This window comes from Bos indicus x Bos taurus, chromosome 4, assembly GCF_003369695.1.
Source record: "Bos indicus x Bos taurus breed Angus x Brahman F1 hybrid chromosome 4, Bos_hybrid_MaternalHap_v2.0, whole genome shotgun sequence".
Taxonomy (NCBI): Eukaryota; Metazoa; Chordata; class Mammalia; order Artiodactyla; family Bovidae; genus Bos; species Bos indicus x Bos taurus.
Genome location: NC_040079.1, coordinates 67,224,047 through 67,241,443, shown reverse-complemented (window position 1 = coordinate 67,241,443; position 17,397 = coordinate 67,224,047). Strand labels below are relative to the sequence as shown.

General features: G+C 33.9%; 1 protein-coding gene across 5 annotated transcripts in view; it reads left to right on the top strand.

Moving 5' to 3' along the window:
• Window positions 1–17,397, top strand: part of TFEC (transcription factor EC) — a 98,457-nt gene that overhangs the window by 56,147 nt on the left and 24,913 nt on the right. For 4 of the 5 annotated variants that reach the window (XM_027539583.1, XM_027539586.1, XM_027539584.1 and 1 more), the window contains one exon: window positions 17,249–17,363. In XM_027539583.1, coding sequence (XP_027395384.1) covers window positions 17,249–17,363 — 115 coding nt within the window. Of the gene's footprint in view, window positions 1–3,284; window positions 3,388–17,248; window positions 17,364–17,397 lie in introns of those variants that run through there. The other variant, XM_027539587.1, reaches the window with a different exon arrangement.

Below are 17,397 nucleotides of genomic sequence, written 5' to 3'. Positions count from 1 at the left end.
TATTTAAACAAGAGATCTAGCTACTTGCCAATTAGTTCTTACTACAACAATTGTGTAAATTGGACTGAAAAGACCCAAAGTGCAAGAAACATTCAGCCAAATCAGCTGTGCTTTCATCAACAACAAACCTCTCAGTTTCTCAGTCTTCTTGGGGTCAATGGTATTTCTCTCCTCACTATCCAGCCATCCTTCACATGATGATGTCCCAGATCTCATTATGTATATTTCTATTCTATAGCATTTTTCTTTCATATTTTTTAACCATTATGTTCCTTTTTTTTTTTCAGTGCACCTAGTCTAATTTCTTACTTCAACAATTGCTCAAGCTTGTGGAGACTCCAAGTTAATTGACTCTATCACTCTTTTCAATAGCTATTATTTCCCACTCATGACATTTTGAAAATTTCTTCCTTAACCTATTCTTGGTTAAGCACTATAACCATTTCTTTTGCAAACACTCTTAACATATCCCCATTTTTCTTCATTTTCTTTTCCTGACAAAAGCCCAACCCTGACTAAACTTATTTTTCATCTTATTCCACATCTTTACCTGAGCAGCTGAATGGATAAAATTTCACTACATTGCTCATAGTACTCACCTCCAATACATCACCAAAATTTCACAGGGGCTTTCATTACTACCAGACAATACTACAGCTATTCCTTGGTTAAAATTCTCATTAAATGAGACAACATTAATCTACTTTCTCTTCTCAAATCTCCACCATTCTCCATGTTCTAGCTGATTTCTCTATCACAACATATTTCAGAGAGAAAATATATGCAATCAGATCAGGACTCACTTGTTAGCTTTGTATCACAAATTCTACAAAACCACCAGTATCTGTTTTGATTTTCTCTGCCATCACTTCTATTTGAATCGAATTGGCCCAGCTCATAATCTAAAACTAGTCCAACTACTTGTGTCCTAAGATCCCACTAATTCTTACCTTTGCAAATACTTCCCTCTTTGAATAGCAGCTCCTCCTATATCATTAGTCTATTATGATGTATTGGATTACAAATATCAGCATTACACTTGCCTTTATTAAGATTCCTCAAAAATAAACCAAATCAAAGGATTGCCTTTGGATACAGTTCCTCTCTGGCTACCATACCATTTCATGACTCTGCTACCTCCCTCCCAAATGTCTCTGCTTCCATTTTCACCCTGGTTCCATTTCCTCACCTCCCCTTCTCTACTGTCCAGTACAGCTATGTCCCTTATGATTCCAAAAGAGCTCTTAAAACCAACCAATACTGAAGCCAATAGTAAATTCTCCACCCTCACCACACTTGATTTCTTTGTGGCCTTTGCCATGGTTGACCACTCTCTCCTTCTTGAAGTATTAATTGGGATTCTGTGGCACCGTATTTTTTGCCTTTTCATCCACCTTTCTGGTTCTTTCTCTTCTAATAGACTTCTAGATGCTAAAGTGCTCTTAGGCTCAGAATTTAATTTTCTTTTCTCATGTACCTGTATGTTCCGTCAGTAATCTCAACATTTCTCTGGCCTAGCTCTCTCCCCTAATGCTAGATTCACATGTCTTACTACTACTCTAACATCTTTTGTTTTTCCAACAGAGATCTCAGACTTAATATTACTGAAAAGAAGTTTTTGTTCCCCTCCCTACCTATCTAGAACTACCCTCCCTCAAAAAAGTCATTCTTCTTCATTCTCTTACTCCAACATCCCCACATTTATCAGTATGCTGTTCTAATCAGGATCCAAGATTTCCTGATTTCCACAACTTAGCAGCTGCTCTACTGAAACCCTTTTCCAGGCCATCATCGTCTCTTACTTGAATGTCAGAAACTGACTCCAGCCTAATTTCTCTGCTACTTCTGTCCCCTGTACAGCTGTGGATCACACAGCAGCCAGAATGATCTTCACACAGCAAAAATCAGATCCTGTTTCTCCTTGCCTAACATTCTGCTAACTTCCTGAAATCCTCAGAGTATAACCAAGACACTTCATAGTCAGCACTTCCCTTTAACTTTAGGCTCTGGTCTTGATAGCCTTCTTCCTGCTCACTGAATGTGACATGCATGTTATCATTTTAAGACTACTGAACTTCCTTTTTTAGGCTTGGAATAGTTTTGTCCCAGATCTTTGCATGACTGTCTTTTTATGCTTCAGATCTTTAGTCAATATCAACTTGTCAGAGAGGCCTTCCGCAATAACCCTAGCAGAAAGACCCCATCCCACACATCCTACATCTGTATCTTATTTAATTCCCTCTGATGGTTAGGATTAGAGTTGCAAAAATTATTTGGTTTATTGTATTATTTACCCATTTATTGTCTGTTCCCACCCCTAGAATGTGAACTCCTTGAAGTTGGTGATTTTGTCTGCCTTTTCATTGCTGTGTCCCTAAAGCTGAGAGAGTGACCTGTTCATCAGTTTATTCTCAGCACCCAGTACAATGCCTAACAAATGATAGGTGCTCAGCAAATACACATGAAATAAATATTTTAAAATTCACACATAATATTTTTAAAAGTTGTTTCCATTATGCATTACCATTTAGAAATTTTTTAAATGGCCATAAGCAGCAATAAGGATAACAGTAGTGATAGCTACTATGTCTTGGGTACTTGCTGTGGGACAAGAATTGTGTAAAACACTTTTCATGAAAATTTAATTACTACAACAATCATGTGAGATAGAAACTATTACCTATTAGCATTTTACTAATAAGAAAAGAGGCTTAGAGAAGTTCAGTAACTCACTCAAGCTCATACAGTTAGTGAATGTCAGGGTAGGGGTTTGAATCCAATCCTGTATGATACCAGATGCAATAATCTTACCCACTCTGCGGCACTAGCAGCTTCAGAAGGAAGTCATTTCATAGAACTGTAAAAATCTTAGGATCTGAAGGGACCTTAGCCTGATCTGACCCTCTGCCACATTCCAGCCAAAGAATTGTTAGCTTCTGAGTTTAAACCTGTCTCTCTATAACTTCTACCCTTTGGTCTTCATTTCACCTCTTCCTTTCAAAGATGGTTGTGCATAGTAACTTATTTATTTTATCATAGATGGGTATTTTTCAATCATAGCTTTGTAAATGCTGGTGGCACTTGGAAAGCTCAGTAAACTATTATAGTTCAAGACTATTTCAGAGACAGAGATTGAGTAAATATTAACAACCCCCTGTGCTTGGTTGGAACTTGAAAGGACTGCGTAACACCAGCAAGCAAGCTTTTGTCAATCACAGTCTAGACCAGATTAGACTTAAAGTCCAAGGAAGAACCAAAGTTCACCTTAGAAGTTTCTGCACAGCTCTCCCAGTTATTGTTTGCAAGTGTAAGGAAAAGAAAATGATGAAGGAGAAAGAGAAAAACATTGCTATTGTGAAGGTTATAGACACTTCAAAGTTAAAACTGGTGAGCAAGTGCATTTTGGAATTCTTTCAATGTTTGGAGATGAAACCACCTTAAATACTGAATTTAAAGTTTATAAACTAATAGTCAATAAAATAAGGTATGTAGAAGTTGAGCTTTGAAAGTGTAATTTATAATCTGCTGTATTGACAAGCTTGTTTTCTTACAAGATAGTTTTTTAATGCTCTGGCTATAGTAAAAATATTTTTGTAGTCTAGTTAAAAATTGTTTAAAATGCTCTTTTATTTGAACTTGTTTTCAAAAAGTGAGGGTTCCATTAATTATTTGTTGTAGTGTTTACGTTAAATTACTATTCTCATTAATTTAGTACTAAGTAGATTATGTATATATACAAAAAATAGATTTCTTATACATAAGAAATATATGATGCAAAAGCAGTTTCTATGTTACTATTCTCTGTTTTGTATTTTATCTTTTCTATTTGTGTTTTGAGCCAGCTGGTCAAGGAAAGGAATCTCCCACTCCCGCCCAACAGATTATTTTTATTCACTTATAATAGAACAAAAAAATAATAACTCAGTGGGACTTCTCTTTTCAATGTTTATCATTCAAACCTCATAGCCCTGCTTCAACAAAGAAAATAAAGTCAGAGAAAGATCAATTGTGAGTGTCCTAAAACTGGAAAAATCTAGTTTACCATGTTTAAATGAATAAACACACAAAAGGAAATAAAATAATCTTTTAAGTGCCAGTTTTTGTGTGTGCTTACATTGTGTGATATATGCAGTCCTACAGTGCTCACTCTTTATTCCTGAAGTTTATCTTCTTTCTATGCCGCCAGTTATTCTATCGAATAGTTTAATGTTCAGTTTTGCCATTTTGCATTCACAATAAATGTCTTCAGAGAAAAGCAAAATAGGGAATCCAAACAACTTAAAATTTCCCCTCATTTTCCCATGAGACTCCCACTAAATATCTGGTATAGATATAGAAATATAGATATCACATATGCACATCTAGGTATGGATTTATAAGTTTTTTTCTTTTTGTATTTATTCTGAAAAATTATCTGGAAATATAATATGTAAGTATATAGATGATTTTATTTCTTTTTCCGTATTTATAATGAGATTATCTGGGAGACAGATACATCATACACACGACATGCACACACATATGTAATATATATGCATATTGTGTATGTGTGTATATATATGTATCTATACACATACAAATGAGCACAGATATATCTCCAGAAAATTATCGGTTTTAGATAATCAATTTTCAGAAACATGATGAGTATATACTATGGTACCCTCTCCCTTGATGAGTGATTATAAATGAAGAGGGGTGCAACAATAAAAACAAATTAAATTATTAAATTTGTGGTCGGTTTTCCAGTACTATAGTGTTTTGGTGAAGAAAAATATTAAACCAGGATGCCATTAGGGAGAGTGTTGGAGATGGTTTGAATCTTAAGTTGAGCCTGTAGATTGTATTTTGATATTTAAAGAAGGTATAAGGACATTTGAGGTGCAGAAAATAGCAGTGGCACAGAATAACACTGAGATAAATATTCTCCAATGGCTTCCAACATTTTGAGTTTTCAAAATACTTTTTACAATTAAAAATGTTAAGGCAGGATCCCTTCCACGATAAGATAGGTAGTAAAGAATCTAGCCTCTGTGTTAGACCTAAATTTTAACCCTAAGTCTTCTATTTATTACAAGTGTATGATCTTGAGATAATTACTTATTTTTTCAGACTTTTAATTATTTATATTTAACATGGGAACTATGAAACTTCACTCATAAAGTTGTTATAAAGATTACTTGAAATTCTGCTATTTGTTATTACTATGAGACATGCTTAGCTGAATATCGGGCATATAATAAAAACTCAACTGTCTATGACTTTGCATATATATGTTATGATAATGCTTGTATTTTATTATGTTTAAAAAATTCTTCATATGTGGATTCATAGGTTCCATTTGACAACATTCTATCCTCTTTCTTCCTCCCTCCCACTGGAGTGGAAAATCTATTTTTGGACATAGTCTACATATTTGTATGTGGTGATGAGAAATCTTTCAGAACTTGTTAGTAGTAGTAAATAATATTGACTAGATAATGTGGGACCATTGAATGAAGCTTTTGAAAACTAGACATGAGCGTTTGAGCTTAATGTATGAGCGTAATATATGAGCTATATGAGGGGAAAGACTTAGATTTCATGTTTTTGAGCTAGGAGAGATCAGAAGAAAGTTGTATTTCAAAACATGTTTGTGTGAGAGGAGCATTTGGGAACTAATTGAGAGGGATGGAGGGATGCTGGAAGGAAGGACATAATTTAGGCTGAAGGCCTTGGGGATCTTGAGATGTGAGAGTATGGAAGAAAATTTAAACTGACCAATGTTTTAATCAGTCAGTACTAAAGAAAATCAACTCTGAATATTCGTTGGAAGGACTGATGCTGAATCTCCAATACTTTGACAGGCCTGATGTGAAGAGCCAACTCATTGGAAAAGACCCTGATGATGGGAAAGATTGAAGGCAAAAGGAGCAGGGGGTGGCAGAGGATGAGATGATTAGGTAGCATCACCCACTCAATAAATTTGAGCAAACTCCAGGAGTTAGTGTCTCTCAAAGCTCGGTTGGTAAAGAATCCACCTAGAATGCAGAAGACCCCGGTTCAATTCCTGGGTCAGGAAGATCCACAGAAGAAGGGAGCTACCCACTCCAGTGTTCTTGGGCTTCCCTTGTGGCTCATCTGGTAAAGAATCCACCTGCAATGCAGGAGACCTGGGTTTGATCCCTGGGTTGGGAAGATCCCTTGGAGAAGGGAAAGGCAACCCACTCCAGTATTCTGGCCTGGAGAATTCCATGGACTGTAATCCATGGGGTTGCAGATTGGGACACAACTGAGTGACTTTCACTTTCACTTTTCAGGAGTTAGTGTAGGACAGAGAAGCCTGGTGTGCTGCAGTCCATGGGGTCGCAATGAGTCAGACACAACTTAGTGACTGAACAACAATGAACAAAATAACTTAAAAGAAAAAAATATCATAACTGGGTAATAGATTGGATCTAATATATGGAGAGGGAAGAAGCCAAACAGAAAAAAACACGTGTGGAATTTAGGTCAGATCATTTATGATGTCCTTTATTGTATTTGGCCTGATGAGAGTAAATGGATATATGAACAATTAATTCTCATAGGGAAGTACTGATTTTAAACAGGCAAAGAAATATTTTTCTATTATTGAAAATTGTTGCCTTCTCACAAACTAATATTTTTTAATAAATGGGGTTGAATTTTATCAGATAGTTTTTTAAATCTACTGAGATGATCATATGGTTTCTTTTTCTTTCTTAACATCATAAAATATATTTATGGGAAACCCAATTTGATTATGACAAGTTACCTTGTTTATATTCTCTTGAATTTAAATATGTAATAATATTTTGCTTAAGATTTATAGTCATGATTAAAATGGGTCTGTAATATTTTTTCTTATAATGTTTTTATATGGTTTCAGTCTCAATGAATTGGAACATATTCTGTCTTGTCTCTATTGTCTGGAAATGTTTGTACAAAATTGAGATGGCATGTTTCCTGAAAATGTGGCAGTCTTGCCCATAAAACTGTCTAATCCAGATATTTTCTTGTGTAATATGTTTAAAGTATTTTTTATTTCTTCAGTAATCATAAGACTATTCAAGCTCTTAATTATTTGTAGTCAGTTCTACTAAATAATGTTTTTCTAGAAATTTATGTATTTCACCTAAGCATTCAGTTATTAGAAAATTATTATAGGTAATCTCTCTTCTCTTTTTTATTATGGTAAAATATGTTTAGCATAAAATTTGCCATCCTAAACATTTTAAAGTGTACAGTTCAGTGCCATAACATAGATTCACAATGTTGTGCAACCATTATCACTATACACTCACAGAGATTTTTCATTCTTCCAAACAGAAAACAGTGTCACCAATTAAATAATAACTCCCTATTTTCCTTATCTCCAGACTTTAATAGCCTTTATTCTCCTTTCTATCTGTATAAATTTGACTTGATAGTGTCCTTTAATGTACAAAAGTTTTAAATTTTATGAAATCCAGTTTATCTGTTTTGGTTGTTGCTGTTGCCTGTGATTTTGATATTATACCTATAAAATCATCACCAAACCAAATTTTTTATGAAGATTCTCCCTTATCTTTTCTAGGAAAGTTATACCCTTAACTCATATAAAGTTGTTGATCCATTTTGAGTAAATTTTGTTTATGGTCTAAGAGTCCAACTTCCTTCTGCATATGGCTCTCTAGTTTTTTCAAGATTATTTGTTGAAGAATTTGTCCTTTCCCTATTGAATAGCCTTGGTACCTTACCAAAAATCATTTGACCATATATTTGAGTAATAATTTATGGAGTCTCTACCCCACTCTCTACATGTCTGTCTTTATGTCAGTGCCACACTCTTGATTACAATTGTTTTGTAATAAACATTTTGTTTATAACAAAATGTTTTTTGGTTTATAACAAAATGTTTGTAATAAACAAACATTTTGTTTTGAAATATGGAAATTTAAGCCCTCCAACTTAGTTCTTTTCAAGGTAATTTTTACTATTCAGGGTCCCATGAGACTTCATATGAATTTTAGTGTGGGTTTTTATATTTTTGCAAAAACCACTGTTAGGATTTTAATATGGATTGGAGGCATTTGTTGATTGCTCTGGATAGTACTGCCCTCTTACTGATACTAAGTCTTCTCATCAAAAAACATGAGATATCTTTCCATTTATTTATGTCTTCTTTAATTTCTTTAAGCAATGTATTTTTTAGTTTTTGGTATCTAAGTCTTTTCCTCCTTGGTTAAATTTATTCCCAAGTATTTTATTCTTTTTGATGTTATTGTACATGAAATTGATTTCTTAATATCCTTTCCAGATTGTTCATTGTTAGTGTATAAAGATGCAACATATTTTTGCATGTTGATTTTTTATTCTGCCACTTTGCTAAATTCATGTATTAGCTTTCATACTGTTGTGTGTGTGTATGTGTATGTATGAATCTCATGATTTTCTAAATGTAAGATCATGTCATCTGTGAACAAAGATATTTTTACTCATGCCTTTTCAGTTTGGATGACTTTCTTTTCCTTGACTAATTGTTGTGGCTAGGACTTCCAATACTGTGTTAAAAAGAAGTGGTGAAAGCAGGTATCCTGGTCTTGTTTGTTCCTGATCCTTGAGGAAAAAACATAAATCTAAGTTGTACTATGGTTATATCCCTCTTTGATTTAAAATATCATTTGTTTAGTCTTTATTCCTTTAGTCTTACAAGAGGCCTGTCAAGTTTGCTAACTGAAAAAACAAAACAAAATTTTGTCTTTTGCATTGTTTTGTTTTTCACTGATTTATGATCTTATATTACTATCTGTTTTACTTGCTTTGGGGTTTTTTTGGTGATTTTTCTGACTTCTTGAGAAATACACTCAGTCTATCAAATATCAAAATTTTAACTATTTTTTCTCATATTTAAGGGTATAAATTTCCTTCAAAATATTAGTTTGCCAAATTCCAAAAGTTTCCTTACATGTGTTTTCTGTATCTTTCATTTATTTTTGAATTCCAGTGTGATTTGTCTTTACTCTTGAATCATTAAAATTTTTCTAATTAGGTAATCAAGGACTCAATGAAATTTTTGAAGTTTTTCATTTTTTTTGTTTTTGTTTTTGGTGATGTTTTTGGTGATCAATATTTATATATGTTCTGTATGTACTTGGAAAATATGTGTTTTCTGTACTTTTTAGATACAGAACTATATACATGTCTACTAGGACAAGATTTCACTTTTATTGTTCACAACTAGAACATTACTGATTATTTTTGTCTACTTGACCTTTCAAAAATAGGAAGAAATATCTTGAAATCTCTCACTACTTTAATGGCTTTATTCATTTTTCCTTGTAATTTAAACATTCTGCTTCATATTTGCTTCCAATACTATATTTCCCTATTGTCTCTACTGTCTGGAAATATTTGTACAAAATGCAGATGGTATGTTTCCTGAAAATGTTATAGTCTTCTCTATTTTATTAGGTACACATCTGCTTATAATTGCTGTGCCTTTTTGGAGAATTGAATTCTTTATTTTTAGATAGTGACTATCTCTAGCCCTAATAATTTTTCTAATTTTAGTCTATTTTTTCTGATATTAATATAGCTGCATCAGCTTCCTATGTTTATAATTTGCTGGGCATATATTTTCCCATCTTTTAATTTTCAATCTTGTGTGTCCTTTTGTAATGCAGCTGTGTCTCTTGTAAGCTACATAGATCTAAACACTATCTTTTTAACTGAACTATCAAACTTTTAGCTGAGGAATTTGATCTATTTACATTTATTATCACTATTGATATTTTTCACCTGTATTTCTCATTTTTTTATTATGTGTGACACATATTTTAATATATTTTTTAGTACTTTTTTCCTTTTTACCACTTTTACATTCATTCACTTCCTTACTACTTCAACCCTATCATACTGATACTATCTAGATTTAATATGGAGTTATATGGTTATATCAGTTCAGTTCAGGTGCTCAGTCGTGTCCGACTCTTTGCGACATCATGGACTGCAGAACGCCAGGCCTCACTGTCCATCGCCAGATCCCTGAGTTTACTCAAACTCATGTGCATTGAGTCCGTGATGCCATCCAACCATCTCGTTCTCTATTATCCCCTTCTCCTCCTGCCTTCAGTCTTTCCCAGGATCAGGGTCTTTTCAAATGAGTGAGTTCTTCACATCAGGTGGCCAAAGTATTGGAGTTTCAGCTTCAGCGTCAGTCCTTCCAATGAATATTCAGGACTGATTTCCTTTAGGATGGACTGGTTGGATCTCCTTCCAGTCCAAGGGACTCTCAAGAGTTCTACAAACAACATAGTTCAAAAGCATCAATTCTTTGGTGCTCTGTTCTCTTTATAGTCCAACTCTCACATCCATACATAACTACTGGAAAAACCATAGCTTTGACTAGATGGACCTTTGTTGGTAATGTCTCTGCTTTTTAATATGCTGTCTAGATTGGTCCTAACTTTTCTTTCAAGGAGCAAAGTTCTTTTAATTTGATGGCTGCAGTCACCATCTGCAGTGATTTTGGAGCCCCCAAAAGTAACGTCTGTCACTTTTTCCATTGTTTCCCCATCTATTTGTCATGAAGAGATAGGACTAGATGCCATGATCTTACTTTTCTGAATGTTGAGCTTTAAGCCAACTTTTTTACTCTCCTCTTTCACTTTCATCAAGAAGCTCTTTAGTTCTTCTTCACTTTCTGCCATAAGGGTGGTGTCAGCTGCATATCTGAGGTTATTGATATGTCTCCCGGCAATCTTGATTCCAGCTTGTGCTTCATCTAGCCCAGCGTTTCTCATGATGTACTCTGCATATAAGTTAAATAAGCAGGGTGATAATATACAGCCTCGACATACTCCTTTCCCTATTTGGAACCCGTCTGTTGTTCCATGTCCAGTTCTAACTATTGCTTCCTGACCTACATATAGATTTCTCAAGAGGCAGTTCAGGTGGTTATATAGTTTATTTTATTATCTTGATTCTCCTATTTTCTTTTAGACTGCAGCCACTTTACCAAGATGTTTAATATTCTATTTATAACATGTTTTATTTATTTATATCATATTTACTTCTTCCCAAACTGTCTTCAGTGTTTGTATTTGTGGGTAAGCATTCTTAAGCATTTTATATTTCTCAGCATATTTTTAATCATGACCTCAGATGTAGATGATATTGGGCTGGATATAAAACTGTGCTTTAAGATCTTTTCATTTACTTTCTTGTTTCATTCATTTTGCTATTTAAAATGTTTATGTTAATAAGATTCTTATTCCTTTGAACATAATCTCTTCTTACTATTATGCTCATACATTTTCTGTCATTGTACATTCCTAAGTTTAAACCTACAGGATGTAGGTTTTTCTTCTTTGATATTCTATAGGCCCTTTGATTTTTAAGTCAAAATGAAACAACAAAATAAAATGAGATTAAAGACAATAGTTTCATCTTTGACTTAGTGTTAATTCTGGAATGCATATCTATTCTTTCTTAAAGTATTTTCTTCCTTCCAATTTTTATTTTTTTTCTCCCTGACTCTCTTAATACCTATCTATATTTTAGTTCTAATAATTCTGTCCTTCATACTAATTAGATTTTATTTTATATGTTTGGTTTCTTGGTTCTTCATCCTTCTGAGAGATTAATTTGGTTTTTATAATTTACTAATTCCTTTATTTCTTTCTCAGCTTATGTATTATGCTATTTTTCCATTTTATGGTTTTCTTCTTTTTTCAGGTATTATATTTTCATGTCTCCTATTTCTTCATGATCACTTTGGCCATTTTTATATTTATTTGTTCTTATTTTTGATTATTACTGTTGTTATTTAGTCACTCAGCAGTGTTTGACACTTTTGTGACCCCATGGATTGTGGCCCACCAGGTTTATCTGTCCATGGGATTCCCTAGGCAAGAGTACTGGAGTGGGTTGCCATTTCCTTCTCCAGGGAATCTTCCCAATTCGGGGATCAAACCCACATCTCTTGAATTAGGAGGCAGATGTTTTACCACAAAGCCACCAGGGAAGCTCCATTTTAGATTATAAATTATTGCAAACATCATCCTTTATTTCATTAAAGTATGTATTAGATCAATTTTTAAAACTTGGTTTCATGTAATCTTTTTTTATTTCTAAAATTTTTGCTTTTGATGTTATTTCTAACATTACATGTTGCTTAACTTTTAAAATAATCATTTTTCTTGAATGCTTTGATATTTTGACCTGTAAGCTCATTTTCTTTAGGGAATTTTGGCTACTGTGAAAGGTAGTGTTTGTACAGGAAGACCAGTTCTCAGTCCATTTCAGTCTCTATGAACTTAGTAGGGAGATGTGAAAAATCTAGGGTAGAGAATTTTCGACACCAGGAATCACTTTTGGTCACTTCTCACTTCAAAACAATTTCTTAGATCAAGCATTCACTTTTGTCTACAAGAAAGAATTGTCTTAAGAAAAGACAAGATATGTTCTACCTTGCTGAAAATATTTTATAATAAATTATTTACTAGGTGTTTTTAAAATTTGTGAGTTTGTTTCTAATACTTATATTTCCCTATTGCTATGTCAATGATTTTGCTTTACTGAAAAAAGTAATAATTTTTAACCAGAATAATAAATATTTCTTTATAAAATATCTATCCGGTTGCCTACTAGTCTGTAAGATAAAGCCAAGACTTAGACTTTAATACCTAAGTAGATTATAACTTTGGTTTGTAAGCCTTTTCTGATATGCATGTAATCTTTAAATTTTCACTAACATTTTACTCATATCTTTGAATGGAGAAAAGGCTCTTTAGATTATGTGAAATATATTACATATTTTGAAATTGAAACCAATTGTCTAATGATATTTAAAAAGTAATTAGCCATTCACATGAAATAGAGTAGTACCTACAACATAAAATTAAATAGGATATTAATCATTATGCTTCAGGGCATAAATTAGACAACAACCAAGGTCATAGCAAACACCCTTTTTCAACAACACATGAGATGACTCTAACGTGGACATCACCAGATGGTCAGTACTGAAATTAGATTGATTATATTCTTTGCAGTGGAAGATAGAGAAGCTCTATACAGTTAGTAAAAACAAACTGGGAGCTGACTGTGGCTCAAATCATGAATATTGCAAAATTCAGCCTGAAATTGAAGAAAGTAGGGAAAACCACTAAGCCATTCAGGTATGACCTAAATCAAATCCCTTACAATTATACAGTGGAAGTGACCAATAATTCCAAGGGATTACATCTGATAGAACAGAGTGCCTGAAGGACTATGGACAGAGGTTTGTAACATTGTATAGGAGACAGTGATCAAAACCATCCCCAAGATAAAGAAATGCAAAATGGCAAAATGGTTGTCTGATAAGGCCTTACAAATAGCTGGGAAAAGAAGACAGGTGAAAGGCAAAGGAGAAAAAGAAAGATATACCCATCTGAATGCAGAGTTTCAAAGAATAGCAAGGAGAGATAAGAAAGCCTTCCTCAGTGATCAATGAAAAGAAATAGAGGAAAACAATAGAATGGGAAAGACTAGAGATCTCTTCAAGAAAATTAGAGATATCAAGGGAGCATTTCATGCCAAGATGGGCACAATAAAGGTATAATAAAGATATGGTAATAAAGAAATAAAGAATAAAGAAATGATATGGACCTAACATAAGCAGAAGATATTAAGAAGACGTAGCAAGAATACACAGAACTATACAAAAGAGATATTAATGATCTAGATAACCATGATGGTGTGATCACTCACCTAGAGCCAGACATCCTGGAGTGGGAAGTCAAGTGGGCCTTAGGAAGCATCACTATGAACAAAGCTAGTGAGGTGATGGAATTCCAGCTGAGCTATTTCAAATCCTGAAAGATGATGCTATGAAAGTGCTACACTCAATATGCCAACAAATTGGGAAAACTCAGCAGTGGCCATAGGGCTGGAAAAGGTCAGTTTTCATTTCAATCCCAAAGAAGGACAATGTCAAAGAATGCTCAAACTACTGCACAATTGTACTTATTTCATACACTAGCAAAGTAATGCTCAAACTTCTCCAAGCTAGCCTTTCAACACTAAGTGAACTGAGAACTTACAGATGTTCAAGCTGAATTTCAAAAAGGTAGAGGAACCAGCAATCAAATTGCCAACATTGGATCATAGAAAAAGCAAGAGAATTCCAGAAAACATCTACTTCTGCTTCATTGACTACGCTAAAGACTTTGACCGTGTGGATCACAACAAATTGTGGAAAATTAAGGAGATGGGAATACCAGACCACCTTATCTGCCTCCTAAGAAACCTGTATGCAGGTTCAGAAGTAGCAGTTAGAACTGGACACGGAACAATGGACTGGCTCAAAATTGGGAAAGGAATATATCATGGCTGTATACTGTCACTTGGCTTATTGAACTTATATGCAGAATACATCATGAAAAATGCCAGGCTGGATGAAACACAAGCTGGAATCAAGATTGCAGGGAGAAATATCAATAACCTCATATATGCAGATGACACCACCTTTATGGCAGGAAGTGAAGAGTAACTAAGTGCCTCTTGATGAAAGTGAAAGAGGAGAATGAAAAAGTTGGCTTAAAACTCAACACTCAAAAAACTAAGATCATGGCATCCAGTCTCATCTTTTCATGGCAAATGGACAATAAATGGAAACAGTGAGAGACTTTATTTTCTTGGGTTGTAAAATCACTGCAGATGGTGACTGAAGCCATGAAATTAGAAGACACTTGCTTCTTGGAAGGAAAGTTATGACCAACCTGGACAGTGTATTAAAAAGCAGAGACATTACTTTGCTGACTAAGGTCCATCTAGTCAAAGCTATGGTTTTTCCAGTAGTCGTGTGTTGATGTGAGAGTCGGACCGTGAAGAAGGCTGAGCACCAAAGAATTATGCTTTTGAACTGTGGTGTTGGAGAAGACTCTTGAGAGTTCCTTGGACTGCAAGAAACTAAACCAGTCACTCCTAAAGGAAATCAATCCTGAATGTTTATCAGAAGGACTGATGGTGAACCTGAAGCTCCAATGCTTTGGTCACCTGATTCAAAGAGGTGACTCACTGAAAAATATCCTGATGCTGGGAAAGATAGAAGGCATGAGGAGAAGAGGATGACAGAGGATGAGATGTTTGGATGGCATCACTGACTCAATGGACATGGGTCTGATCAACTTTGAGACATGGGGGCAGAGAAGCCTGGCATGCTGCAGTCTACAGGGTTGCAGAGTCAGACACTACTGGAGCAACTGAAGAACAACCCAAGATCAGGAGAAGATGTAATAGACCCACAGTTAAGCAGGATTGAATTCATTATCAGAACTCCAGCCCCATTTCTACAGAAAAATACATTGGGTACGCTCTGACCAAGTAATAATAACCCAGTGTAATGTTTTAGCTAGGAACCTATCACTTTATTGTTGCAGTGCAAATGTAATATGGCTCCTCTTAAACATTTCTACTGTTTGCTACCGCTGCATTCAATCTATCTGATTTCAAGCTCTTTAGAGAAAAATGCCCTTTTCCTAGTTCTTTCCCCCTTCTTTCTCCCTCCTTGTCTTTTTGTTCAGCATGTCATTATGTTTCTCAAAGGCACAGTGCAAATGTACAATTCAGGTTGGTGATGCCTCCACTTATAACCAACAGGGTTTTCAAAAAAGACCTGGAAGCTTTAAAATTCTACATATATAGCTAAATGACTCACATGTTAGGGAAATGTGTGCTTCTAGAATTTCTTTCTAATTGTATTATTTTGATACTTACACTCATCATTTATCCAATTTGATAGGTTTTCTTGTCCCTACTTTTCAGATAAGAAAATTGAGAGGGAATAAATATCTCAGTAGCTCACTTCTAATATCCAAGATGCAAAAACACATTTTAAAACAATGTTGTTGTTGTTCAGTCACTTAGTCATATCCAACTGTTTGCGACTCTATGGAATGCAGCATACCAGACTTCCCTGTCCTTCATTGTTATATAATCAATGAATTTATATAAAATAAAGATGAGGAGTCCTCACAGAGTAAATAATGAAGAGAACCAATATATGAAAACATGCATCATAATACCATATGCAATCTATAATGTTCTTGTTGATATGCATATACACTTGTATATTAGCCTGATTTCCACTGTATTTTCCAAGTATTTTTCCCTCGGAAATATACAATATTAATCACATAATTTAATAGATTATTATTTCAGAAACTAATTTTTGTCTTCATGTGTCCTTTCTTCGATTATTTTCAGTCTGATTTTATAAGTATTAAAAAATTTCCTTCGGCTTGGAGTTCTACAAAAAATGGGAATAAAGAGTTCAAGTTTCCATAATAATCTGAATATAGCTTTGTTTGATAATTTCTTAAAGGAAAGAAAACAGGTACTGCTTATTCGGCTCTTGATTGACTTCCCAGAAATGAAATAAAGATAACTAGAATGGAAATATTTTAAATGTTCAAATCTTGTATTTTAAATATAGGTTGTTCTGGAATAATAAATATTAACTTGAGTTGTGAATATTATTTAAATTTAATTTTCTTAGGAGATCAATCAATAAGCACATTTTCAATAAAATTTTGAATTGTGTATAAAGCATCTTAGCTTTCTGAAAAATTGCTCCCAAGGAGCACTTTAAGAATTGCAGTGTTGCTGTAATTAGATATACCCTATATCCACTTGAGGCAAAGCAGTTTTAGACTACTTTTGGTTACCAGCTGGATATTTATAATAATCTAGAACATTAAGTGTACAATGAGAAAAAGTATGCCTTCCAGGAAGGAAAGTTTCTCACTTAATTAACAGTATAAAACACCTCTTGACTGTGAATTGCTGGTAGCACTGATAGTATTAAGGTTTCCAAAATATTCAACTATTATGCCTAATTCATGATATGTAATGAATTTTCAAGCTTTACTAATATGTATATTGATTTTTGTCTAAAGTGATATTTTTAATCTTATTCATTTATAACCAGGTACTGTGCTGGATCAAATGCCCATAACTTTGTCAATATTAATAAAAATTTTTCTTCATGAGTGAACTAAATTTTCCTTTTTCTTAAGTACAAATAGCTTTTTTCAACATATCTTATCCACAAGCATTCCCCAAAGATTTTACAAAGTTAATGCATATTCATTTTTGTTTAAAATTAAAAATGCTATATATTGCAAGTTTCTATTAACAATTGGTCAATTTAAGGTCATACAACTAAATATATCAATATTCACCAAAGACTTAATTGCTCTTTTCTACATTTTTTCCTTTAAAGGTATCTGGAAGTATTTTGGATGTGTATAGTGGTGAGCAAGAAATTTCGCCAGTTAATATGGGCCTTACAAGTGCTTCTTGTCCAAGTAGTCTACCAATGAAAAGAGAAATTACAGGTAATGCTGCTTTTATAGTTTTCTTTAAAAAAAA